This window comes from Melospiza georgiana, chromosome 4 (assembly GCF_028018845.1).
Source record: "Melospiza georgiana isolate bMelGeo1 chromosome 4, bMelGeo1.pri, whole genome shotgun sequence".
Taxonomy (NCBI): domain Eukaryota; kingdom Metazoa; phylum Chordata; class Aves; order Passeriformes; family Passerellidae; genus Melospiza; species Melospiza georgiana.
This window is the reverse complement of record NC_080433.1, coordinates 42,654,191-42,681,430: the sequence shown is the minus strand read 5'-3', so window position 1 is coordinate 42,681,430 and position 27,240 is coordinate 42,654,191. Positions and strand designations below refer to the sequence as shown.

Genomic DNA, 27,240 nt, shown 5'->3' with positions numbered 1-27,240 from the left:
GATGTTTCACAGTAAGTAGTAGTGGTTTTTATTTCTGTAGTTGAAACTAACTATGAACAAAAAGTTAAAAAGGCACAGCTGATGCACAAAAAAAATCCTCTGAAGCTCAAATTAATATTGCAGATTTGATAAATTATGATTTTTATTTCTTTGAAATCTCTAATGTAAATGCAAACCAATCATTCTTTAAAGTGATGATGAAAACACTAGGAAAATGTATTATTTACCTCTGTTCTCATCTTATGAAATTTATTTTGTGTGCATCCAAAAGACTCTGGCAACATGAATATAAGTAGTCACACTGTAAATAGCCTAATGTGCCTATAAACCAAAAAATAATCTAAGATTTGAAACTACTCAAATATCTTAAAATGAGGCAAGCATCTATAATTTAAGATCTTGACTCCTCCACTTTTGGAGAACTGAAGGTTGGCAGAAAATCAAGGAAGGGAAGGAGAAAAGGAGGGACATGCCTGTTCTGACAAAGAGTTAACCTAAAAGCAGATGACTGTTCTTGTACAAAAGTACTTATTTACAAATCTGGCTTATATTCCTTAGTATTTTTTTAACTTTTATTTTTAACCCACATTTAAAATATCTCATCTTTACTATAAAAGTGAATGATCAGTCATGAGCAATGAAGAGATTTGCTCATTTGAATGTCTCCCTCTAAAAGAGGAATTCTTTTATAGTCTGTGGCAATCCTGAATGGAAAAACAGTAAGTAAAGAATTAATCTGTAACAATGCTAATGGTTTCTTTCATACTTGTGAAAAAATACTGCTGCCAAAGACATTTACCTGCATCAGTTCTTTGTCCAAGGCTGAAATCAAGCTCTCACTTCAATGCAGTATTCCAAACACAGCCTTAAAATTACTTTTACTTTTTGCACATGATCTCAGGCAGCTTGCATTTACCCTTAAACAGCATATACTTCACTAATAAACCAAATTATTAGTGAACACTCTACAAACTACTGCAGAGTGACATACATCAGCATAACTCCAAAAAAGTGGTCATGTTCCCTTTTTGTTTTGTCTACAAAAGTGATTGTGTGGATGGTATTAATGCAGGACAGGGTGTGATCTATGAAAAAAAACAAGGAAAAAGAAAACATTCTCTCATTCCACATGAGTTCCTTCATGTGATTCACTGCACAGACTAACTCACAGACACGCACCTGCTGCACCAGAGAATATGTAAGGTCAGAAAAGGCAGCTGAGACCATTTCAGTTAATGAAACCATTTACTGCCAATTAAATCTCTGTCAAACTAGGATGAAGGAACTTGGCTAACTCTCCTCTTTGCTCCTGGCTCATCTTGGTATTTCATTTGGCCAACAGAGAGACTGCATAAACAGGCTGGTCTTTGGGCTTTAAATAAATAGAATTGTCTGTGTTTACAAGTGTCTGACAAAGTTTTCCAGATGTTAAACCCACCATGCTATTACAAATTTGCTAATTAAAATGCCCTAACAAACACTGGTTTTAAACAACTACAGACTCTGGAATCAGCTGGACTATGTAAAAGGGTCACTGGAATCCCTTGAAATACTACTTAGAAGTTCTGCAAACAATTAAAGCAAATCCCCTGGATCAAATCAGGATGTTAGGGCTCACTAGTATATATGCTGACATGAAGAATATGCACACTATTTTGAAATAGAACTATACACTAGTGCAAATTATTACTATATAATGATATTCCTGCAACATGCAAGGTTAAGTTTTGACTGAAATGAGGCTATCAAAACAATTTTCTTTTCATATATAATTCAAATGCAGGCTTCCTAAAAAGTTTCTTGTACATTCTTCAAGATGTGAGCAAATACAACTTCACTACATGGAAGAAAGAGGCCTACTGCTGGGGTTTCTTGCCTTTTTACATACCAAGGTAGATTCTATTTCCATCCAGCAAATCAAGTTAACTCCTGTACCTTAAATCACATCTTGATTAACTACAGCTTCTTCTCACATTCAGTACAACTCTGCATTGAGATTTGTTTGGAAATGGCAGTTCCATACTTTCTGCAATACAGACAAGGTTTCATTCAGCTCCTATGTGGGATAACATCTAAATGCTAAACAACTGAAAGGCAATCTGACTCTAATACAAACCAGGAATGACTGCAGATGTGAAAAACAGCAAAAAGACAGATGAAATATCTTTCTTCTCCTCCCACCAAAATTTCCCAATAGCAATTCTCCCTCAGGAGTCAAGAGATACCATTTACCTTCCATTCCTGAATCACTGAATTAAAGCATATGGTGCATTGGAAAGGACCCATCAGGATCACTGAGTCCAATTCCTGTCCTGAACAGAACATCCCAAAGATCACACTGTGTGGCTGGGAGTGCTGTGCAAACACTTCTCGAGCTCTGTCAGGCTTGAGGTTCTGATCACTGCCCTGGGGAGCCTGTTCCAGTGCCAAATCATCCTCTGGGTGAAGAGCTTTTTCCTGATCTCCAACCTAAAGCTCTCTTGACTCAGCTTTATGCCATTTCCTTGGGTCACAAGAGCAAAGAGATTGGTACCTGCCCCTCCTCCTCCCCTTGTGAGGATGAAGACTACAATGAGGTCTCCCTTCAGTCTCCTCTTCCCTAGGCTGGACAGGTCAAGTGACCTCAGCTGCTCCTCATATGGCTCCCACTCCATATCCTTCATCATCCTTGAGGCTCTCCTCTTGATGTTCTCTAATAGCTTTTAAAGAATGTCTCTTACACATAGTGGCACCCAAAGCTCCACACAGGACTTGAGGAGAGGCCACCCCAGTGCAGAGCAGAGCAGGACAGTCCCCTCCCTTGCCCTGCTGGTGATGCTGTCCCTGATGCCCCCAGGACAGGGCTGGCCCTGCTGGCTGCCAGGGCACTGCTGGCTCATGTTCAGCTTGCCATCCACCAGCATCCCCAGGTCTCTTTCCTGCTCCCCAGTCTAGGCACACAACCAGGACTGCCCCATTCCAGGTGCAGGATTTGGCACCTGCCCTTGTTAAATTTCAAAGTGTTGGTGATTGCCCAAATCTCTAATTTGTCATGGTCTATCTACAGGGCCTCTCTGCCCATGAGGGAGTTGACAGTTCCTCTCAGTTGTGTCACCCCTTTGAAAGCATCTAGAGATGTTTTTCATAGAAATGCAACACAACTTTCTGCACCTTAACTTTATTTTTACAGCCTCATCTTACTTTCTCTTTATTTAGTATGTTATAATAGATCTTCAAACAAGAACTAACAGATGTGCTACAATGCTTGGGTTCGAGTGATAGATATTACCGCTGCAAAGCAAGGGAGTTATGACTTATCTGCCTGTTTACACAGAGCCAGGGGGCCACGGAGAAACACTGCAAGAACACCTAGGGAATCAATCAGAGTTCTCACAGGTAAGTATCCTCAATTTGTACCTATGAAGAAATCTATTAAGGACAGAAAGTGAGAGAAAATAATTAAAGAAATACCTGCAGATAACACAAGTAACTCCCAGGTAAGTCAAGTATCTGCCAGAAGAAAACAGCTCCCAGAAATAAGGAAATCAGAAACACACATTTAAACAAATTAACAGAGCTTTTCATTTATTTGTTATTCTCTATTTCTATCACCAAGCAGTATTTACCACTGAGGAGTCAGAAAAAGCTCAGGACAAGCAGTTAGGCACTCAGAACAAAAACTGTGAATGAGTTTATTAAATTAGGCTGAAAAAAAAATCTGACTAGATCTCAGGTGACTCACAGAAAAAGCAGAGCAGGAAAAATGACCAGAAAGACAATGTGGTATCCCTAAAAAGTAAGAATCTGTAGGCTCCCATCAGACAAAAGTATTTGAAATCATACAAGGGCTGAGCTACAACTTAAAGCAGTGTTTCCAGAGCAGGAAACCTAGCTTTGTGTTGCATACCCCAGCATGATGATTAAAGGTATGCAGTCGTTTCTGAGCTAGCAAAGTCCAGTAACGTCCTTGTAGCACTACACAAAAGGCAGCCCAAACTGGTGCTGTGATGTTCACACCATTTAAGAGGACTGGTTCCTGGTACATGATTCCTCAAACAGCCCTCAGGTATGACATAAGAGAGCATTAGGTAGCACGAACCAAAACCATGCCAAAAAATGTTGCTAATAATTAAGCCACAGGCTCTATCAGCAGTGCAGCAGTTGAGCTCACACCCATGTCTTGCACTTTTTAACAGTATAAACACAGTCACACTGTCTCCACCAAACAACTACGAATTAGATTCCTCCTCCCTCCTGAGCCATCACAATAATTACACTAGACTGCAAGGATGTAGAGATGGAGCAGCAGGCTACCCTGCCCCAGCCATCCTCCCACCACCATGGAACTGGAATATGCACCTCCAAAACGCACCAGCACATCTGAGTAACTACTGCTATGGTGCTCTCTAACTGTTCATAATATGAATGTATGGTACATGTTACAAGGTGTCTGACAAATACTGCTATGTGTATCTGTGCAGAGTACACATTTCAGCTCATCTTTCAGCAGCACCAAGCAAGCTGTCTCCCCTCTCCACCTTGCAGCAGGGATCCTCTTGGGCCATGGGCCATGCCAGTTCCTGCAGGAAAGCACCTCCTCCCTCTCTGTACACAGCCAGCAGGTACTCATACTGTTACCTGGGCTTCAGATTTGTTCCTGCCCTGAAAGCAGTATTAATTAAAGTTCTCTCTCTAGAGCAGAAGCACAGGAAAGTGCAAGAATCAGGAGTATTTCCATACCTTACAAAAGCTTTTAGTATCAGTCAGGCTGTGTAATCTATTTGTACAAGCAGATACCTCAGAAAGACCCTCTTTTTCAATCAATTTGTATGTGCTCAATGGCTCTTCTTGCCAAAGAAACCTCAGCTACAGTTTATCATTATACTTTCAGGATCACTTGTTTCCCCACCCACAAAAAAAAAAAAAAAAAAAAAAAACAAACCAAAACACAAACCAAACAAAACCAGGGGGGACACTCACTAACCCAGCTGACTTAAAGAGCTAGTCCAAAACAGAAAACCTGTGGGGAAAAAAAATTAATTCCTTAACATGAGGTCCCTCTAGGCTACTCAAAACATTAGTTGGGAATTTGAGAAACTGCTTCCTATTCCTTACATCTGCATAAAGATTTCAAAAAAGGCTCCAGACCAGTGTAACAGCAGCTAGTGCTGGTGCAATTCTGGAGCACAGCTACGTGAACTCCATAGTGAAAGAAACAAATAGGGCAACAACAAACCAAATTTCTGTTCACATAGGCTGAGTACATAGCAGCAACATCTGAAGACAAGAAAAAATTAGAACAAAAATAAATAAAGCCGCCAAAATATGAAATCTTAGTGGAAGGACCACAACCAAACTTCAGCAGAAGAAATCATAACTTACAAGCTCTGTTTCACACATGCAGTATATAAGGATCATAAAGATCCGCTCTTCTGCAGAAGAGCAGCTGTGCTGAAAACCCTGTAGATTCCCAGGCACAGCTGTGACTCTAAAGCAAGAACAGGAAGCCTTCACAATGCCATGCCTGCACGGGCTTGATTCAGCTTTAGTTTTCATGCAGGTCCTGTGACAAACAGTTGTGCACACACACACAGGCCCACAAAATCAAATATTCAATTTTAAGATATTTCATAGTACATTTAATTCTATTTACTGGGAGTGAAATCCATTCATCAAACAAAATTTTAAGCTTAAACCACTTATCCACTAAATTAAACTTTACTAAGCCCAGATGTTAAAAATGTTAATAATGCTGTATTTCTTTCTAAGAAAAGCAAAGTTTGCTATCAAAGGTAATCAAATTTATGCTGACAGTGATCAAGCACTGAACACAAATAATGCCTTACACAAAAAACTGAAAGATCTCTCTTCTTGGTGAGTTGTCAGGAAGACAAATCTTGGTAGTCATCATCAGTATTTCCCTTCAAGAGCAGAAGTCAGGCAACTCAAAGTAGGGATGCCCAAGCTGCATCCTCAAGGTTACATGTTGCTTAGCCAAGCAACTTTTTCTGGCTCATAGGCAATTTACAGCCACCCTCTTTCCCACAGGTCTCACATCAGTAACTGATAACTCTCAGCTCCCTGATTTCTTAGGGGCAAAAAGGACCCTGATTTCACTTGAAAGCACTTGCCAAAGCAGCAGCATTGGACAGTGCACATGCAGTACAGCTGAATCAGATGTGCATGTGCAGATCCTTTGGCAAAGTAAAACTCACTGAACATGCATGGATCAGCAGCACTCTTCAACAGACACACATTATATACTGAATTTGCTCACATGACAGAAAAGGACGAAGATTTTGGCAGTGAAAACCTATGTTGCTACAACAACATCTTATGACACAGCCCACTCTGATGAGAAAAGCAGACTCCACTTTTTGAAAATCTTCTACTAAAACCACACATCCATACAATCCAACTAAAAGCTAGCAATCTCATTTTTATCAAAACAAATCCTTGAGTATAGTTAAAGCCTCCAGTTATACCAGACAAGAACACCGTGCAACATTATTACTCAAACTCAGAAGTTCCCTTGAAGATTTTAATTAAAAATTTACTATGTAGAGTGCGGTTTTTCCAACCTGCAATAATACATACAGAAAAAAGCAATTAAAGCAAACCAAGATTGCAAAGTCAACCAATTCAGAACAGGTCAGAACGTCCCAGACCTATGCCACTTTCATTCAAACTCATGATACTGCCCTTCCTGACATCATGATGTATTTTTCCACAACATTTCTTAAGTGGAACACAAAGAACAGTACTCAGTGAGTAATGCTGAATATTTGTACTTGCTACCTCTTCACAAAGTGGACATATGCCTTAATTACTTAGTTATTAACATACTCAAACTGCTCTGAATATAGGCCCATTTTGCTAGAAATTACCTGAGTGATTGCCTGATCATGTGTGACTGTGAAAACATGAAATTCCTGTGTTCCTGTTTTCCTTACACAGATCACAACAATCATGTGGGTCTCCCAAGCCATGGGAGCCCTGGCAGATGGTAACTGAAGCACCTGGTTCATGTTATGACCCACACAGGGCAGCAAATTCCCTCCAACCAATGTCACTTTAAAAACACTGCACACACACAAAACTGACTAAAGGTGCAAATGTATTATAAAATTTAGTAATATTTTAATACTTCACACTGAATTGGAATACTTTTTAACTAATTTTGATGCAAACACTTTTAGACATACAGTCTGATTTCCTAATGAGTTTTCTACTGCAGACACAATTATTGCTTAAGTGCTTTGTGGATATTAATAACTGCTTTCATATCATCTCTGTGAAGTGCATCACAGTCCACCTGCAAATAGAAAACCTAAGATGAATATTACCTGGTAGTTAAATCTCAAATATTAGAGTCTCATAACCTGATATGGCAAAATTACTTATGACTTCCAAACTCAAACATACGTCACCACAACTATTGTATTTCTGTACTTTAACCACATTTAGTTCCTTTTAAATACAATACCAAAGTTATAATCACGTTATTATGCAAAATAATTCCTGGCCAAACATCTAAAAAATGTAGGGCTGAAAAAAACCCATGTTTAATACATTTATGCATGCCTAGTGTAGCACAACTACATTTTCTCTATGGATGGAAATGAACATCAAGCAACAATCACAGCAAAACACTTACAAAAGATGAATTACTACCCTTGAACGCATGCATACGGTTCTTCATACATGAAACCTAGATGCCAAACACCTTTGAAAAGCCAAGACCATGTATGAATAGGCATGAATACTATTACCACATACTTTGGATAATGAGAGTAATTGTAAAATGATGTTGTATGACATTACACTGCTAAATGAAAAGCCAGAAAAGGTAAAATAGTCAAGAAATGCATCTTGAGTTGGCTTATTTAGCAGTATAATCTCAGCACAAGATTGAAGTACAAAACTCTAGGGATGCTTGTGTCAAGCAGGTTTTCAGCTGTCCTTCTGAAAGAAATGCAGGTAACAAATTCAGATCCCTGCATTTCTCAGTCTGCCACAAGGCTAAGAAGAAATTTTATTCCTTACCTGTATTTATTGCTTTCAGCAAAGCTTATAAGGTATGTCTACTAAACATTTAAACATTAAACACTGATATATGTCCTTGCTTCCAGAAATTTCAATGTGTTAGGCCACATTTAAAGAAAAGAATCGTACTTAAGCAAACAGAACTACACTTCTGTAAAGATGTCTCTGGACCACATTCCTTTTAGAAAGCACCTGCAATGTTTTGGTGAAATGTTCAACTTTTTTAGCACAAAAGATTAAAAAAAGATCAAATGTGGTTTTCCTTCAATTTTCAAAGGCTTTTGAATGAATGCACAACTGAATGCACAAGGCATAACTAAAGGGTCATGTTAATAAATCAAGTTTACATTACTTCACTAGCCACCTAACCTTCATATTGAAGTTTCTACAATGAACCCAACCTACTGTGACACAATTTCATAGTTGTACCATTAATGCTAATTATGTAGACACTTCATCCTACCCTCACCTCCAATCAACAAGGATTCTTTCAAAGGTACTGGGTAATTTCTACACTAAACTGAACGATTATCCAAGCATCCATCACAAGCTAACCCCTGGCAGAGTACAAAAACCTGCACTTCTGCCACAGAGAGGAGTGGGAGCAACTCAAGACATGGCAATACTGCTGTGCACGTAAGTCAGTGCTCTGAGCTGAAAACTAGGGCAGCTTTGCCTTCCATTGTCTTGGATTAACAGGCCACAGGAATTCAGTACTAGGATCAAGCTTTAGTCTGTCTGCTAATGCACATAGTTTGTGCTTACTGCAGGAATATAATACAACTTACAGTCAACAAGGTTAAGTGCTACAAATGAAGTGACATTTCTTTGCCTGGCAAATCCATTCTGTGTTTGTGACTCCAATTCAGTGTGGATGTTTAACTGTCTAAAATATATCTCACAATACTGCATCTTGTATAAAGTAATTTTGTAAGATTCAACATCTTAATTTCTTGTTCATGTACATGCTAAGACCAACACAGGGAGAGCAAGAAATGTGCATTACAATTGCATACACAAAGCAAATTAATTGTTGGAACAAAATTATTGCTATTTCCAACTGAAGTGCAAGGTCTTGAATGAGGCCCTGAGCTTTGCAGCAATAATAATATAAAATTAGGTACAGCAAAACAGTTGTCATAGTGAGTCATGTCATACTGGAGTCCCAGACTTCAGAATGCTTGAGAGGCAAAATTCTCCTCCCAGCTTAATACCAGCACTAGAAATACCAAGACAGGTTTCTAGCAGATAACTGCAGAGTCTTTGGCAATCAGACAGATGCAAAAGATATTGGTAACTGTGATAGTTATTACCTTCAATTTCTTAATATGGAATTAAGAAATACACTAGACAAATTCTGTGTGACAATAATTAAGATCAGCATTCCCCTTCTACATTAAGATATTCTAAATCATTCTAGTATTTATAAATAATTACCTTTCAGTTGAAGGATTCAGAGTATTAGCTTCACAAAGGCTGAATTCAGTATCTAAGTGACTCAGAATTTCCTCTTTCCATGCCCACAGGCACAAAAATCAGTATCTCTCACTATAATTGATTCTTATTTCCATGTTATGTTAGCAGCAAAAATCATCCTGACATGTCTGGGTCAAGTTTTCCAGGGAGAGGAAAGGATTCAGCTCATCCACTGAGGACCATTTTGTCCTCAGTGAGGAGAAAAACACACATCTAGAACGCAATAAGCCCCATTCTCATGCCAATGACAAAAGTAATTTTGAAGTTCTTAAAATGCCTTATTGTCTCTTGATGCTTTTGTCAATATGTATTTACTCAACTCCCATATCTTAAATGTCAATTATTCACAGCTGATATATTTTTTGCAGTGTACTCATTCACTGCTCAGCACAACTAGCATTCACAAACATTACAACATTCGAAATAAAATTCAAGCAGAAAGGAACCAAAGATAACATAAAACAAAGGATTTCAAACCCTTTCCAAGGTATTGAGAATGATACTTCTGAATTATTATAGAATAACTACCAAAAAACAGACAGTTGTAATTTGAAGATTTTAATGGATGGAGGACCTATATATGTGTCTCTCACTGCAAGTCTTTATATTAGCTTTGATTTAATCTTCTCAGCCTTCCCCTTGGCTCTCCAATTTTCCAAAAACACCATAAAGTGACATATATATCACAACATACTACCGTGCTCAAATATCACTTTTTAATGACCATTAAGTTATGTTAACCCTACTGCCACATGATTACATGAAGAAGGGCACATATTTGGGACATATTTTAAGATGCCAGATGCACAAACAACTGAATTCCAAGAAGCACATGACCTAATATCAGCAAACCTGAATGTTTTGAAATAAAGGTCTTGCATATGGTGGGTTTTGGCAGGGGTTTTTTGAGTATTAGCTAACAGTAACATCTTTTCTACATTCTGAAACTCAGAAAGTTTTCTAAAAGACTTAAAAATAAATCTTCATTAAACAAATTGTTTTTATCAGCCAAATCTTGCAGGTTTTTTGGATGCAAGCTTTCTGTATAGCACATAAACCCTAACACTATTTTCAATGAAGACATGTTCACTACTTTGAACACACCATTTCTATCTACCTGCAAGAAAAACATTGCTATCAAATAGTTTTGCACTATTTTCAATTTTGCCATCTCTGCTAAACAAGAGCTAGATTTCTGTAACTAGAAATCTTCAGTGTCTGGTAATTAAAGTAGAAACCTTAACTTTTAAAGTAAGAGTTTTATCTATGCTTGTCCTTGGCATTACAGATGTTCTAGCTCATTTGTAAGAGTTCTAGGCTTACTGATATATGACTTCTCACCCTCAGTGTGCATCCCCATACACATCACTGGTGTAGCCCACAGTACCACAACTCACAAGATCAGAACAATCTGAATAGGATTTTAGTCCTACTAAGAACAGGAGGAAAATCGAGCCAGAAAGTCAGAGTCAGATATAACACTTGTGTCTGGAGAGGATTTAATGTTGAGATGAGGCTATCCACACTATCTTTTTCTAAAGTTACACAACAAATTCTTTGATTGCAACAGTTTTTCAGTGCTTGTAACATTGCAAGACTACCACCTTCTATACTGCCAATATAAAATAATTCAGAAGATGATTTCAGTCAAATAGCTCTGCTTCAGGGAAAATACTCAAATCTGCTGTATTTTTGGATCTATTCTTAACAAACCTGGTGAGTCTGTGTTTTGGATGAAGAACTTCCAATTCAGACAGAATTTTCAAAAAATGTATACATATTGCCTAAGAAAATGAGAACCACAACCTCTGACAATATTAAAAGGGAACTGAAAAATCAGATTAAGGACTGGAAAGAAAAACCTTATCCAGCAACTTATTTCCTCATCAAATATGAAGTCAATACCATTTTATTTACCATTTTCACAATAATTATGTATTTACAAATTTCATTAAATGATAATAAGAATGGACAAATGGGGGTGAATAGCTGTAAGTACAGAAATGTATTTATTCTGCTTAGTACATGGAAGTAAAATATATATTGGTCATGGGCAACTTAAAATTAGTTCTTACATCTGCAACATAAGCTCTACTTTTAAAAAGTATTAGTCTTGGACAGAGTAGAATCAAAAGGAAATTAAGTCATCAAAGCTGAAATAACACTACTGTCAATTTCTGTTGAAAATGGGCAAGTTCTAAGTCTTCTAATAAAAAGTGAATTGACAGAGCCAGGAGTAAACTGATTAAACCTTAGTAGCTGCAACTTTCTAAGGTTCCATCTGTTCTGTACATGTGCCACCCTGGGCCTCTGCCAGATCCGAGACCTGGGGCTCATTTCTGTATTGTTGGAGACACGACACTCCTGCTGAGCTCTGTCAACAAAGAAGTAGCGCCTGCTGGGAGAGAGGTGACAAACTTGGAAATGTACAATACAATTAATACAGACGGTTTGGTAAATAAAAACTTAGGTTGCTTGTCAAGAAGAATAGAAAATATGGATGAAAAAAGGAGGGCACGGGAATATAGCCAAAGCATTATATAATACCACTAGGAGAAACTAAGAATTAAAACTTTTGGAATATCTGCTGAAGAAGTGAAAACAGAGTGAGCAAGAAAGTGTCTTACAAACAACTTGGAGAAAAGCATAAAAACTTTTTGGCGTGATGGCTCCTGACACATCTGCAAAGACAACAGATCTGGTTATATGAGCCATACTCAGAGGAGACAGTTGATTTGAAGAAATATTTTTGTTGATGTTCACCATGGAAAAGAATGGTAAGAGCGTCATATCAGAGCACTCCCTCTGGAGAACAGTCTTTTTACAGCAGAAGCACTGTTAAAATGTGGAAAAAAATAATAAAAGAAATTTTAAAATGTTACCTACCAGACTGAGGCAGCTATTTACTCCTTGAGCTTTGAAGAAACTATTGATGTTACTGAAAAATATAATAGCTGAACGACTCGAGATTAAATGGAACTTCTCATTTAAAACTCTCCTAGTACCACAGGGTAACATAAACATCATCCTCAAGAAGATTCTTAAATAAACACAGAACTATAGAGGAGTAAACTGGATATTTATACAGAATAAAGTGTTTCTAGTAAGTCTAGAACAATTAAGGAATAAGTAAGTAAATATGATACCATGTGGAAGAGTCACCAGGGCATTTGTAGAATAGTTACACTTTGCATATCTAATACAGCTTTTTTAAGTTATAAAAACATGTCCAGGACAGACATTTGAATGACAGCATACTGCATTTCAAAGGCACTCCCCAAAGCCTACTCAAGAAAGTAATCTCCTCTTAGAATAAAAGAGAATGTCCACTGGTGAAAAGGCAGGAAATAACAGTGGACCCAATAGTCAGCTTTCACAGTAGATGGAACAACCAGAACAATGTCACAGGAACCTGTGCAGGAACCTGGGCTTTTCAATGTGTTTGGGGAGGAGATGTCCACAGATGCTACTCAGAACAGAAAACATACAGATCAACTGTTAAAACATGCATGACTCCTTTATTGGGAGTGACTGGGAGGTGGAACAGGAGATTAAATTTAATGTACATAAGTATAGTGTACATAAGTGAAACAAAAGGTGAACATGTTTCTAAATTTACACAGGCATTGACTTCTGAGCTGGTTATTCTCACTCACAGATAACTTGAAAAATGTTAAGTTAGATTAGACATTCACAACATAAACAGTAAATTCAGGGCTCAGGAGACAAATAGGCATCAGGAATTATTAGGAAAGAAACAGAGAACAAAACAAACCCCACACTAAACCACTCTATGACTGCATGTTATATTGAATGTTTCATTGGTTCTGGTTTTGGGTACCAAACAAAACAGAGTCAAACTGGAAAGTAGAGAATGTTATTGAGTAACTCCTGTATGAGGAACAGCCAAGTAAAATATAATTATTCAGCCTAGGGAACAGGGAGAGGAGCCATCCTCTCTTTGCAGCATTCAGTCACATAACAAGGAAGCAGTTGTTCCCTATGTCTTCCACTAGGACACTTTGCTGAAATCACATGGAAACATGGAAAATGACAGATTCAACTTGAACAAAAGGAGACTAATCTTGACATTCCAGGTAATTAAGCTGTAGACTTCTCTGCCCCAGGCTGTTAACATTAAAGGCATCCACGAGCAGATGAAAGACTAGGCCAAATTTCAGAAGGAAAATGCATCCAGATTCACCAATCCAGCCATGCCACCTCTAGTTACGGATGGTTACAAAACTACCCATGACCACCATGTGCTTGGTTTGTTTGCATTTTTTTCTCACTGTGCATGTGCTGTTGCCTCTGTTGGAGTCAACAGGCAGAGCTGGATGGCCTCAGTTGGTACAGCTGGGTTTGTACATGCTGTTAGGTAACAGAAGGAGAAACAAGACTGGCTAAAGAGACTCAGGGCACTCAGGAAAGAGACAGCACATTTGCCACAGGTGGTGTACTATGAAGGAGGGGTGTACCAGGCATAACTGGTAATGTTTTGATGTCAGGGGGAGGGGACTGCAGGAATCACTGTGGTATGGGGATTGGAAAGAAATAAAAAGGGAGAAAAGGTTACACAGAGGCAAGGGCTGTTTACCCTAGGAGTTTGTGTGTTGGTTTCAATCCTAGAATCAGTAATTAGAAGTCAATAAACAAAATAAATTAGGAAAATGTGTCCTGATTTAGGAGGCTACCTCCAATTAATTGAATATTCTATGCCTGTCAGCATTTTTACTTGAATTTCCCAGTTTCTTTTCCCCTCACTAAACATTAGGTTCTATGATGAACATTAAAACTATTACCTTCAAGACCTCTACAGAAACAGAAGATTCTGTTGTCAGAATCTTCATCTCAGTAATATTATATTTGTGGAATGGAACCAAATACTCTGTTTCCAGCAATGTGTCAACTCCTGAACTTTAGGGGGTTTTTCATGTAGGTATAATCTACTCTTTAGAAATAGAAAGAAGAACGCAGTACAAGTTTTAAATTGGAGTAAAATGCTAAAACAAACAACGTTAAGATCTCACCTGCAGTAAGTATGAGCAAGAGGTATCTGCACTGGAACTCTCATTTTGTACCGTGTTCTGCTGAGTAATAGCATCCTCTTTCTTTCGTTCCTTCTGCCCTGCTTCATCATCTTCATACTCATCAAGGCTCTAAAATGAAAAATATTTGGTTATTAGTTATAGCCTTTGTATGCTGCTTCACATATTTCACAAAATTCATGCATCAGTGAATATCTTCAAATATTAATTTCATATTTCAGGAAAGTCTAATTAAATGTTTAAATGCTTTTCTTTCCAACTAAACAGCTTTTTCTTCCTGACAAAAGTAAGATAATCAAAACATGATCTGGGCAAGTTCTGAGCTAATCCTGCTGTGAGTAGGAATTTGGACTACACCTGAACTTTCTTTCACTGGAATGATTCTACAGCCCTGTCTGCCATGTGCAACTGTACTACCTTTACACAAGAGATTTTCAGGAAATCCAGAAAAGAAAAAAAAAAGTTTATTGTACTCTTCACTCAACAACTGATCTTTTATAACATAGTGGCACCTGCTGAGGTTGAAGTGTCAGTCTCAATCACCCATTTTAATTTTGGCCCTCTTGGTTTTCATTTTTTCTTTGAAAATTTACCATTGAAAATCAGTAATTTTTTAATGACTTGGACAGTCATTAATTACTCACAGTTTTACACACATACGTAACGTTCTGACCCTTCAGCACAAATGTTTCATACTAGATTTGCTGAAATACTTGCTTTGAGAGGATTAAGTTTCTAAAGCACTGATTGCTGTCAGGCCAGAGACAGTAAAAGTAAGTAGGCAAGTAAATAAAAATATAAATAATCAGTATTACAGCCTCTGTCCTAGCTCAAAGCCATGTTAAGGCCAGCTTTGGGCTAAGTCAGCTATGTTAGAACACCAACTTCAAGCAGACAAAGCTAAAAAAAAAAAAAAATCTGACCACGACATCACAAGCTGTTTGCCAGCACTCTACACATCAGAACAAGAGATGTGTGAAACCTTGTACAGAAACACAATAACCAGGGAAATAACCAGTTTAAGACATCAAAAAGCTTCTAGATTGATGTACAGTACCTTGAGAAACAGAGAACAGGACTAGCAGAGAACAAAGATGAATGTCAAATTATTTCAGTTGACATTTCTAATGCAGTAAAAACTAAGTCAGTATTCTGAGGCTCAAGTACTGACAATCTCTGTCATCACCTTACACAAAGGACACCAAACTAGTCAAAAATATATAATGAGAGTGCTGGAATACAGTATCTTTAAAAATAAAGCCAGTGTTATTTGCTAGCTGAAAACAGCACTAGTATATCAAAAACTAACTCCAGCTCCTCCAAAGCAAACACTCTGGTGATACACGTGTTGAAAACTGGCACACCAGAAAGGGATATGTTTCCACAAGTGAACCTGAATAAAAGCCATTTAAACTCTCCACAGCAGTGCTCATGACAGCAACACTAATGCAATTTCCCTGGTCTACTTCTAACCAACCTTTCAATGCAACTCATGCAGACCTGCTCCTATCACTAAGGCACACTTAGAAGGTTACTATGGCTAAATTATTACACATTCAAAAACACTTTCAATGAGTCTTTTCTAATAAAATAATTACAAGTATTCAATGTAATTCTTTAGGGTCATTTGTAACAAAGCATTTAAAAACACTGCCATGGCACATTCTAGGGAATGATCTTTAAATCAACATCCTCTACCTTTTACAAACTGTAAAACTTAATAATTTTTATGGCATACACTTATGTCCTATTTTATCCCATTACCATATTAAGCCATTATGAAGCGACACAATAACAAATAATAAGGCCCTACCACAACAAGAAGTGGAGTCATCTTTGCCTCTTACCAAGTCAGCCTTGTTCAGAAAGAATTGGGAGGTACACAAGTTATCATGTAAATTTTAAATAGTGTCATACAGATGAAGAATGATACTGTGTTAGAAAAACAGAAACATTTTCAGATTGGTCTTCAGTCTCCAAGATGTCACAAGAGAGAATGGAAACAACTTTGCATTTTCAAGGGAAAACATTCTTTAAAGAGAAAAATGAAGCTCAAATACCAATATTGTAGGAAAAGTCTTAGTAGTGACTAAGTAGGTAAGTGTACCTTTCTCCGGAAATCCTCTCCTTCAGATACATGCTTCTCGGAAGATTTCCAAAGACAATGAATGGTCAACAGAAATATTTTGCTCTGAATATAATTACATCTGTAATGAAGAATGTTCTTCTCTCTTTTAATATAAGATCATCTGCTACATTCTTTCAGCAATTTTCCACAGGAATAAAATCTGGTATGAAATTTCTAGCCGTATAATTTTAAACTAAACAGTTGGGATTTGCCAGCAATGTCCATTCCCACCCCTTCCTTTCTTCTCAGGAAGGTCCAAGATCACCAAAGTCTGCAAATCAGTACCATTGAAAGGTATTTAACCACGCCAAATAATCCATACTTCCGAGGTTAAAGGCCTTCTTCCCAAGCACAGAACAGTCTGTTGAACAGTTTATGTAAATCTAATTCTGTTTTAAAGGCTATGGGGGCTTGTTCCCCACTCCAGTTCCCTTCACTGCAGCAGGTGTCCCACCAGCTGAGGCCAGCACAAGTTTGAGTGGTGAGAACCACAGAAGCACCAGGTTTTTTATCTTGGAAGAGGTGAGGAGCCACGAGGGCAGGTTGGCAGCCACCATCCATAGCTGGCACAGCACATCTGGCCAGGGCTGCCAATGCCCTCCTGCCCCAAAGCTGACTCACAGTCACTGTCAGAGGCCGTGCTTTCCCAAACACAAAGGTTGTGTTCCCCTTCCAAACAAGCAGACACACCAATTCACACAATGTTTACAAAATGCAGGCTGAGCACAAACCAACATGCTCACAACTACATCATTTAAACCTTTCACTGCCTTTGAAGAAAGTTATTAAGTTTTGCTTCAATAACCGTTAGCCTTAAAAGGAAATCCACTAGTTTTGACTCATGATGAAATAAGCTCTCTTATTGAAAATATCCCGCTTATGCACTTCATCTTCAGTTTTTAATTGCTAGTATTATTGCCATTTATGTTCTTAGCTAATTTTTAGAGGAATAAAAATCAATAAAACCACATTTCGCTTTGTGAGGGTTGATACAATATTACTGAAAAAATTAAAAATGTTTAAAGTGTTGTTAGACACTTTAAAAACCGAGTTTTTTCAAACTGCCCTGTAGCTGAAACTGCCTCAGCCCACAAGATATTTCAATTAGCTGGATTACTGTGTTGTTCACGTTGCAGGCTCTCTCAAATACTGCACTTTGCTGTAAAAACTAGTTTCACATCATTGAAAAAGACGTAAGTACAGCAATTACTTTCTCTGTCAGCACAGCAGAGAAATGGACTTGTAACCACTGAGGTGTAATTCTGACCCATTATATAATTCTCTCTGTCCATTCCCTTTCCTCTGCTTTTATTATTTTGCCACTAGGCACATACCATTTCAGATTCTTATTTTCCATTAAAATCATCTGAGTTTTGCATAGCAGATATTCAATGTGACATTCCCACATCTGATCTTAATATAAGGAATCCACAGAAATTTTTTAGGTTTTCTAGGATTTCAGTAGATGTTTGAAGCTGTAGTATAAACATTTTTTTGTAAACCTCTAGTATGGAAAATACAAGCAGACTAAGATGCTTTCAAAAGAATCAGACTGAGGGAAGAAACTGCCACAAAGATATCTCCACATTCCAGCACACCACCACCTCCAGTTTAAGGAGACACTGTACGAAGAACATTTCTAATGATTCACTGGTTTGCCTCCTATAAATATTTGTGCATTGCTAAGAACAAGCAAAAGTTGGGGAAGGGCTGTCTTTTCCCTGGAAAGAAGCAATATTCCTGTCCTGTGCAGATCAGTTTATAAGTATGCACAAGCTGCTCTCGCCACAAGGAACCACACTGAGTCAAAATGTCCCCGTTCCCAACCCCTTTCCTGCACTAACCTGCTTCTGCCTTACAGCACATAACTGAGGGCTCTCAGCTCATTTCATGAAAGGTCAGTCAGGCTCCTTTCAGCAGTTTTAATTAGCTCAATTGATTTTGCCTGGACCAGATACAAGCCCATTCAAACTACTTATTCCACAGAACTCCAGGAATGGTTGTGCTACATCAGCTTTTTGTAAATGATGAGCACTTAAGATAATTCCATATTTAACCAGTACAGCAAGATGTGCAGGCTGATATGTACTCTCAGTTAAAACTCATGTTCAGCTTCATATTGGGCAATAAACAGAAACTCTGCATCACAAGCACCATCAGTTATCTCGATGGGCTCTCCTACCTTCACCATGGTAGTAATGTCAGAGAGGAAACAAATCGAGGCATCCTCCCATTTCCCTGAAACAACCACAGACAATCTAAAAAGGCAATTTTAAAAAATCAATTTTACCATAAGAATATTTCCCATGCTGAGAAAAAGTTCAAAGTGCACTATCACACCTCAAAACATTGTAAAACTGCAAAGGTTTCAATTAAATGTAAGTATTTTCTAAAAGCTTCAACAGTAGAAATACAAGACAGGATATAAGAATAGCTTTTAACTCGGAAAAAACTTATCCAGGCAATTAATTACTGCAACATACATTTTGAAATTCAACATTATCTTTCCTTTGGCTGACCAAGGAAAAACCTGGAAAATTAAGTGGGAATAAAAGACAACTATCTTACACATATCTTACACATGATTTCTCTATAATCACTCTTCTTACTGCAACATTGAGAACCAAATGCTTCCTTGCTTTACCATGCACAACCTTGGTATCAGCTAAATACCATCTCCCTATCTCTTTGCATAGTATCAAAGGCTTCTGTCAGCTCCTCCCATCAAAACCAAGCAAATATCCCAAACCTCTGATTTAAGATTATGTATCTTTTCCCCTCTGACACACTAATTCTAACCATATAAATAACACACTTTTATTACACTGTCCAGACAACACCCAAAATATTTAAGTAAGACACCCAAAATATTTAAGTAAGACACATTTAGAGTAATAAAATCTTTTTATTGGAATGACAGTATAATTGGAAAAATGGCATCTTTTTCCAATGTGATGAAAGCAAGCCTTTCATCACATTTCACTTGCTGAAGTGCTTTTCTTTACAAGTTGAAAACCATTCCTATAGAGGTGAAACAAATAATGTTATTCCTAGGAACTGTCTAAAACCTACAAGCAGTTGCATCAATTATGCAGCTAAAGATTTTATTTTTTAAGACTTCAATTCTCACATTAAGACAGCCCAGAAAAGGACACTGAACTGCAACACCTTATCCACATGATTTTTGTGCACATCTAAAAGTCTACATCTGTAACTGGAGCAGTCCAGTATCAACCATTAGTATAATCACAAGCATGGATTTTTAACACAGAAGAGTAGCAAAGGCAGGAATCTTTGGTATCTGAGATCAAAAGAGACCCTAGGACAAGAATGGGTCAGTGCCCAGCAGGTGGGCCAGAGCACAGCTGACTGCAGCCACAGGATTCGCTCATCCTTGACCATGCTGCCAACAAAGCAATCCTAAAAGACGAGCATCACATAGATCAGTCAAATGCACATCCTGCTCTACAAAATTCACAGCATTCCTGATTATAAGTCACATTTACATTTTTTTAACTCTATCCTTTTCTCACCCATGACAAGAATTCATAAGTACCTACTTTGTACATTCAATTATATTCCAGAGCAAATACAATTTAAAGTCTCAAAATCCTCTTAGAAATGTTTCGGGTAAAAAACCCAGCATATTTGTCTGTATTAAGAGCAAAATAACAAAGTATTTTGAATTCTTTTAAAGCTTTATGTAAAACATCAACTGCATCAACACCAGAATGTCAATTATCCCTCATTATAATAACAAAAAACAGCAATGTTTGCAGTTTGTTATTCATCAAAAAACACTGTTTGGTCACCAGTGTTTTCAAACATACCACAAGAATGAGTTCAAAAGTCAAATGTTTAACTTAAACTAATCACCCAAAAATCCTTTATCACAAGGCTTGTCAAGAATGATTGGTGGTTATGCTTAATTTAACTACTTAGTACATGATAAGAAAGTTACAGAGTAAAATTCCAGGGATACAAGAAAACTTGTCTTGCAAAAGACAAGCTATTGAGCATTATTAAAATCTTTCTAGAAAATAGAGAGACAATAAAAATTATGGACTGGCAAACATCAGAATTAAGCACCAAACTATTTAACTGAACTGATGGTTAGCATTTTAGAGCCCTTCTGACTGATCAGCACCTAAGAACAGAAGAATCAAGCAGCAACAATGGCTGAGGATCCTTATGCAATGATATCCAACTGTTTTCACCTGTTCCACGGGGAAATTATATGAATAGAATTATGAGTCATCCAGAAAATATCCCAATCCCACACTCTTAAAAAGAAAATATGAATCAATATCAAATAAAGGGTGTAACAAAAAAGCAGCCAAACTCTCCTAATGCTGTTGGTATTGATCTGTCTTTCAGAAGTATAGGGTCCTTACATAGCACATCTCTGTGAGCCAAGAATGCAAATAAACATTCCTCTCCTCATTCAAATTTTGCACACTGCTCCTTACTTCTATTTTGACAGTAACATGTCTTTTCCCTCCTCTGTTGATGGTGGACATCTGGTAGAGAGTTAATAAAAACTAAATTGTCTGTACAGAAATTACTAATAGCGTTGAACATATGAATCCAGAAGTTACAGAAATGGTCCCAAAAATCACACACACACAGAAGTGGAGTCAGTCACCAAACCAGTCTCATTAACCTCCTAATAAAAACATTCTGAAATGATGCATCCTATCTGAAACAAAGATGGCAAGCCAGTGATTGAGAAGAAGAAATTTGGTAAAACAAAGTTTGCCTGGTTCAGCCAGGGGAAAAAAAGAGATCTGTTAAAAACATTTGCGCTGTCCACAAAGAAATATCTATTAGTTTGCATCATGCCACAGATGATAGGAAACTACAGTCACAGACTGCAAGAGCAGAAAAGAGAACTCTTCCTGGATGTATAGACAAAAAGTGATCATTTAGATGCTTGATGCTCACCTATGCTACTTTTTCTATTAAACTGGCTCCTGCACTAGGTATGATTTTGAGAGATGTTGGTATTAGAGTGCATGTAAGCAATGGCTGAACAAAAGCCACTCAAGCAACAGATAATGGAGTAAAAATGTCTGTAACCACCATCACTTTGACTTTCACTGCCATGTATTTCTTAGCAAACAGAAACAATGCTCCAAATGAGAGAAAGTCTTATTGTCATGTAGCAAAAAAGCATACAGATTGAGCACCCTTATCTTTAAAGCCACAGAAACAGGGAGAGAAAACAGATCTTGGAGAAGATTAGCAAGCTATTTTCAAAACAGAATTATTCCTTTTAATGTGACCATGTAACAAGAACATTCTTGCCCCCAGTACATCTATGGTGCGTCTGAAGAGAAATAAAGATGAGGTCAGTAGTGGAAGAATGTTCTAAAAGGAGACCAAACAGGTTAATCAGTGGAACTGTATTTCTAACTATCCTATCCCCTAAAGCATGCAGTCTGTAGCCATTTACACTGTCTGAATATCAAGTTGCATTTAATTATTTTTTTTTAAATGCAGCGACTTCATAGGCTTCTGCTCTCCTGCCTAATGGGCTAGTTGTCATTTCTCTTATTCTACTCACTGAATCTCATTCATTGTTTACATACAGTGGGTGTGGGATTGGTCAAACTAAACAAAGGCAAAAAGGCTGATGCAAAACGACTGAGCACAGGCAAGCCAGGACAACAGACTCAGAACCCATCCCAAAGGGAAAAAGAAAACTTTGGCACAGTACTTCTTTGAGAGTTGCACTACACTTCTCATTTAGAAGTGAGATCTTCTCAAGCCACAGAAAAACTGATTAAAAAAAAAAATCAATCAGATTTTCTGCTCTTCCAGGTGCTTCTTTTGAGTCCTAACACAAGTAAGTGTACTAATCAGAGATGGGAAAAGCAGTACTGAAAAAGGAGTTCAAATAGGATAGGCACTTATCTGGATGAAAAAAAAAAGTTTGAATTTGATTTCCAAGGCAATAAACAAGCACTTTTGATGGACTCAGCACTGTTATCAGGAATAGACAGCACTGATCAAAACTGTGCAGGCAGAAAAAGCACATCTGTGGTACTGAAGCCTCCACAGGACAGATATAACCAAGTAAGATGAAAAAAGTTCGAAGTCAAGTCAATATTTTAACTATTTCCTGGGAGAACACTTTATATCTACATATTAATTCTAGTGACAATTCTGTGAAGCTGTTTCCCAACCTAGACTTCCAAAATCACTTTTTAGCTCTGTATTTGTAGGGAAGTCCTTTCCCTCTGGAGCATTACCAACACTTTTTTTATAAATATATCAATGTCCAAGTATCTTGATAAAATCCAGTCCAGGTTCTCATAGTGCAATCTTACATGTTAACAGCCCAAGAGTCTTCTGTTACCTCCACTTGTATCCTTGCTTCTTATGCAAACTGCTCAGGAATGGCAGCTCTTTTGTGCCCCTATCTTTCTGAAGTCACTTGTGCTGGTGGGTGTGTGCATGTTGTGTTCCAGACAGTAATTAATACTTAGTAAGAGATTCTTTAAGACATGAAAGTTGCACAAGTGTGAGGGGGCTAACTGAAGCTTGCTACAAGTGAAATATGCAGATTAGCTGCCAGAGTAATTCAAGACCTAGACAAAACAGGCAGTTACCCTTCCACTGCACACAGCCCTGAGCCAGCTCAGCAGGTGTTTGACTCTTCCCATTCAAAAGCTCTGGGAGGAACTAAAGGAACTTTGGTATTGACTTGGGAGTGAGGAGGAGAAAGCGTGGGAGACATAAAGAGCTGTGGGAAAGGCTCACAGAAAGAACATGTAGCTGATGCCTGGTGAGAGGGAGCTACTCAAGTAAGCAGATATTACAGCAGCAAAAATAACCAAGCAAGCAAAGGACACATCTGTTTCAACTGGTCTGAGAAGCAAAACTACACAAGGTACTTGTTTTTGTGATCTTCCTGTCACTGTCAGAGTGGGCTGCCGAATTTTCCCTGCAACATGCATCCAAAAATTTTCATATTTTGATTACCAGGTCTAAAACAGAGCTGGGCACACTACACTTCCAGTAGGTAAGAAAAACTAGGATTTCAGTGTGAGAACATGCAAATAGACAAGACTTTGCCACTAAAGAGTATTTCATGTGCACACTAAACAGTACCAGACATTCAAGTATATTAATACAAAAGTAGCATTTGAATATGGTGTCCTCAGAACAGAGAACAACGTGCATAGACACAAAACCAAATCCATCCAGGTGTGAGGAAATCATAGTACAGGATCATAATGGGAGGAATGAGTCACGTCACACAGTTGGTCCAAAACAACTTCACTCACTGGAACCTTACACTACTGTCACTCATTCCGTAAGAGAGCAATGCTATTTCTACAGGAAATCAAACCAGAACAAAGTATGAATAAATAAAACATGGAAAATGCTGGATAAAAAAAAGCTTACATTCACCAGTGCAGAATTTATACAAAAAAGGCAATTTTCTGTTACTGTTATTTTAATTGTTGAGTGACTGATAGAGTTCTGGGGTTTTTTTTAGCTATCGAGTTACTAGCATACAATATAGTGTAAGCCTTGGCCAGGTCTTCAGCCATCAATTATTTGTATGCCACCCCATCTAGACACAGACAACAGCTCAAGGAAGGAGCCTGAGACGAGACATCTCAAGCAAATCATTGAGATTTCAGCTTATAAAACATTTAATATCTTGATTCATAACATCAACCGTACCATGCATTTCTTAACTTCAAAATAGGAATACTGGGTAAAGTTCTCTCTTCTGAAATACTCAGAAATCTGCCCATTACTGGTGACTGGGAAACTTTGCTACAAGGTGACACGGATTTGCTCTGTGTTCCAGACCCAAGGCACTGGCAAAGGTCTCCCTTGATGAGGCACAGAACAGAAAGGCAATGCCCCTTCCCCCTTTCTATTGAGTGTAATGAAAGCACGAAGGTAAGGTTAAGACTGATGCAAAATTAACATGCATCATGTTTGCCATGGTAACTGTTCACATGTGTTGTTTTCTGTAGACCAAACGGTGGTAAACACAAGGTAATTCAAGCTTTACCATTCCTCAGTGAAAGAAAGGTAAACAATGACAGGCAGCCTGTAGGTAGCACAGGGTAGAAGCATTCATTCCGTTACCATGGAGCAGCCCTGAGCCACTGCTGTGCCCAGCCCAACAGCCTGTCACTCCAACCAAAGAGGACAAGGAGAGGAATTCACATGAGTTGATAACACTGGAAATGAGATTCCATTCAATTTGTCTTGTATAATTACCTATCACAGCCAAATGAGAGTTAAAATCAAACTTTTGTCTCTTGATTTAAAGAATCTTAATGACAAAAACCCCTTTCAAATATAAAATGATGCTCCAGTAGGGATCTTCACGTTGTTAACAGGAGTACACACACACACAAAAACAACAAAATAAGTCCCCCCCAGCTGCTGCTACACTCTCAGTCCAATCCAAACCAGAGGAAAGGAAGTAAAGAAGTACCCGAGGAGGAGTCAGGAATGAGGATTGTGCTGTTCACGTTATTAAAACATTTCTCAGACTACAAGCTAAAGCCTATAATAATGTCGCTTGGAAAACAGAAGGCTGAGTGAGCATCTGAGGGTGAAAAGGAATGTTTTTACAGGCGCAGTTAGTAAATACCACTGGCTCCTGCAGACATTCTTCCTTAAATGGAAATTAACATTGCTTTAGGTTAGAAAAGAATCTCTTGATACAATAGCTGTGATAGGGTAGCTATTAACCTTTTAGCACCTGCACTAAACAAAACGAAAATTAGCAGAAGGCTTTATATATACAGTTTTCTGTTCAGTAAATATTTAAAACTCTTTCCCCTCCCTGCCACATGACTTTCGGCAGTAGATCTGGAAGAGCAAGGAATCCTAAAGTCTCACAAACAATATTAAAATAAAGTGGAAACACAAAGTTTCTTTGCATATCTATGAATAACTGTGTTAGGGCACTAGACAATTTAAAGAAAGGAAACTACTCTAGATACAATCAGAGCTGAACCTTCACCCTAAAGTTGAGCCAAACTTTATTTCAACACTGAAATAACTCTGCATTGCTTTGATTTTACTTCTGCTTCCTATTTTTTTATTTTCATGTCCCCCTGCAACTGCTTTGTCCAGCCAAGAAAACAAGACTTCTCCCTCCCCCAAGATTCCTAAGAAATTTAACAACATAATGGGCAAGGGCTGAAGTTCCACAACAGCTAGAATCAGCAAGGGTCCATTTAGCTTTACTCCAACTCCCTCTTTCCTGCCCCTGCACAAAGGCATCTACCAATCCTCTGCATCTCCTCCATGTCAGGGTCATTTCCTAGCAGAAAGGTACCTCTATGAAAAGTGAACAGCATTTTGTACACCCTGGTCTACCCAGCTACAGGATCAAATGGGTGCCAGGAGCACCACAGGCAAGTCAGGTAAAAGCAAGGATCTAAAGCAGTCTGGACATGGAAAAATTAAAACCTCAGCAATTCAAACCCGAGAAATAGGGGTTCAACAGAAATTCATCTAAAAGCACTAATATTAATACTAACATTAAACATTATTAACTGTTTTGGGATAGAAATAGTGTCCCTGATAATACTGAACACCACCTATTTTTAGAGGGAAACTACTAATTCAGACTTCAAAGCTCCAACACAAGGCCTGGGTGACTTCTTGAATCTGCAGGCTGTATGTGCTACAGAGCAGTTTTCCCTTTGTAACCTGCACAGCTGCTATTACTCTAAGCTGGGGAAGGAGGACTACTACAGAGCTGCAGAACTCATGCATCCAACCTGGAAGTTTCACCACCATGCCACAGCACAGCCCTGTGTTAACATTCCCCAGGTAAAAAGCCCATCAAGAGTCAAACACTGGATTAACATGCTCCTCCTTCTTGGCTCCACATGCAGCAGGGCCATTGCAACTCACAGAAAACTGCAACACAAATAAAAATGAATAGAATGGAGAGACAAGAACAAGCTGGACTTAACCTGTCTTGGCCAACACAAACAGCATGAAGTCAGAAATACCTACAGTCTGGTCAAACAGCCCAGCCTCATCTTCTGTTCATCCTGATGCCTGCACTGCCCATCCTTCTGTCCTGGCATGTTTACCTGATCTCACAGTAAATGAATTCAATTAATCCCAAAAATGTAAATCTGCAGAGCTGCCACTTGCCCTTTTATTATGACAGGTGCACAAACATAACTGACAGCACAAAGACCTGGCCTAACACCATGTGAAATTCGTAATGAATTACCCCTCTCTTGGCACAATATACAAAAACACATTAAAATATGTATACATAGCATACCTCACATTAGTGACTTCTCCTGCTAACATATGCGAGGAAAAAATATCCATTAAAACAAGACCACAAAGGATCATAACACAAGTACTGCACTATGCCCTACACTTCCAGGATGTTAGTATTCTCTTATTTCTGCTTTAAGAAAAATTTTCCACATTTTTGAACAGGGAGCTCCTTTTTATAAGTAGAGCTTTGTACACATACATACTTCTATGCCTTTTTTTAAACTGTACTTATGACATAGCTTGTAAAGATAAAAAGAAGGTATTGATAAT

At 38.1% G+C, this 27,240-nt stretch overlaps 1 protein-coding gene across 1 annotated transcript in view; it reads right to left on the bottom strand.

Moving 5' to 3' along the window:
* Window positions 1-27,240, bottom strand: part of PAWR (pro-apoptotic WT1 regulator) — a 68,570-nt gene that overhangs the window by 17,666 nt on the left and 23,664 nt on the right. Inside the window, exon 2 of the mRNA XM_058022931.1 lies at window positions 14,532-14,660. Within this exon, the coding sequence (XP_057878914.1) occupies window positions 14,532-14,660 (129 nt within the window). The remainder of the gene's footprint in view (window positions 1-14,531; window positions 14,661-27,240) is intronic.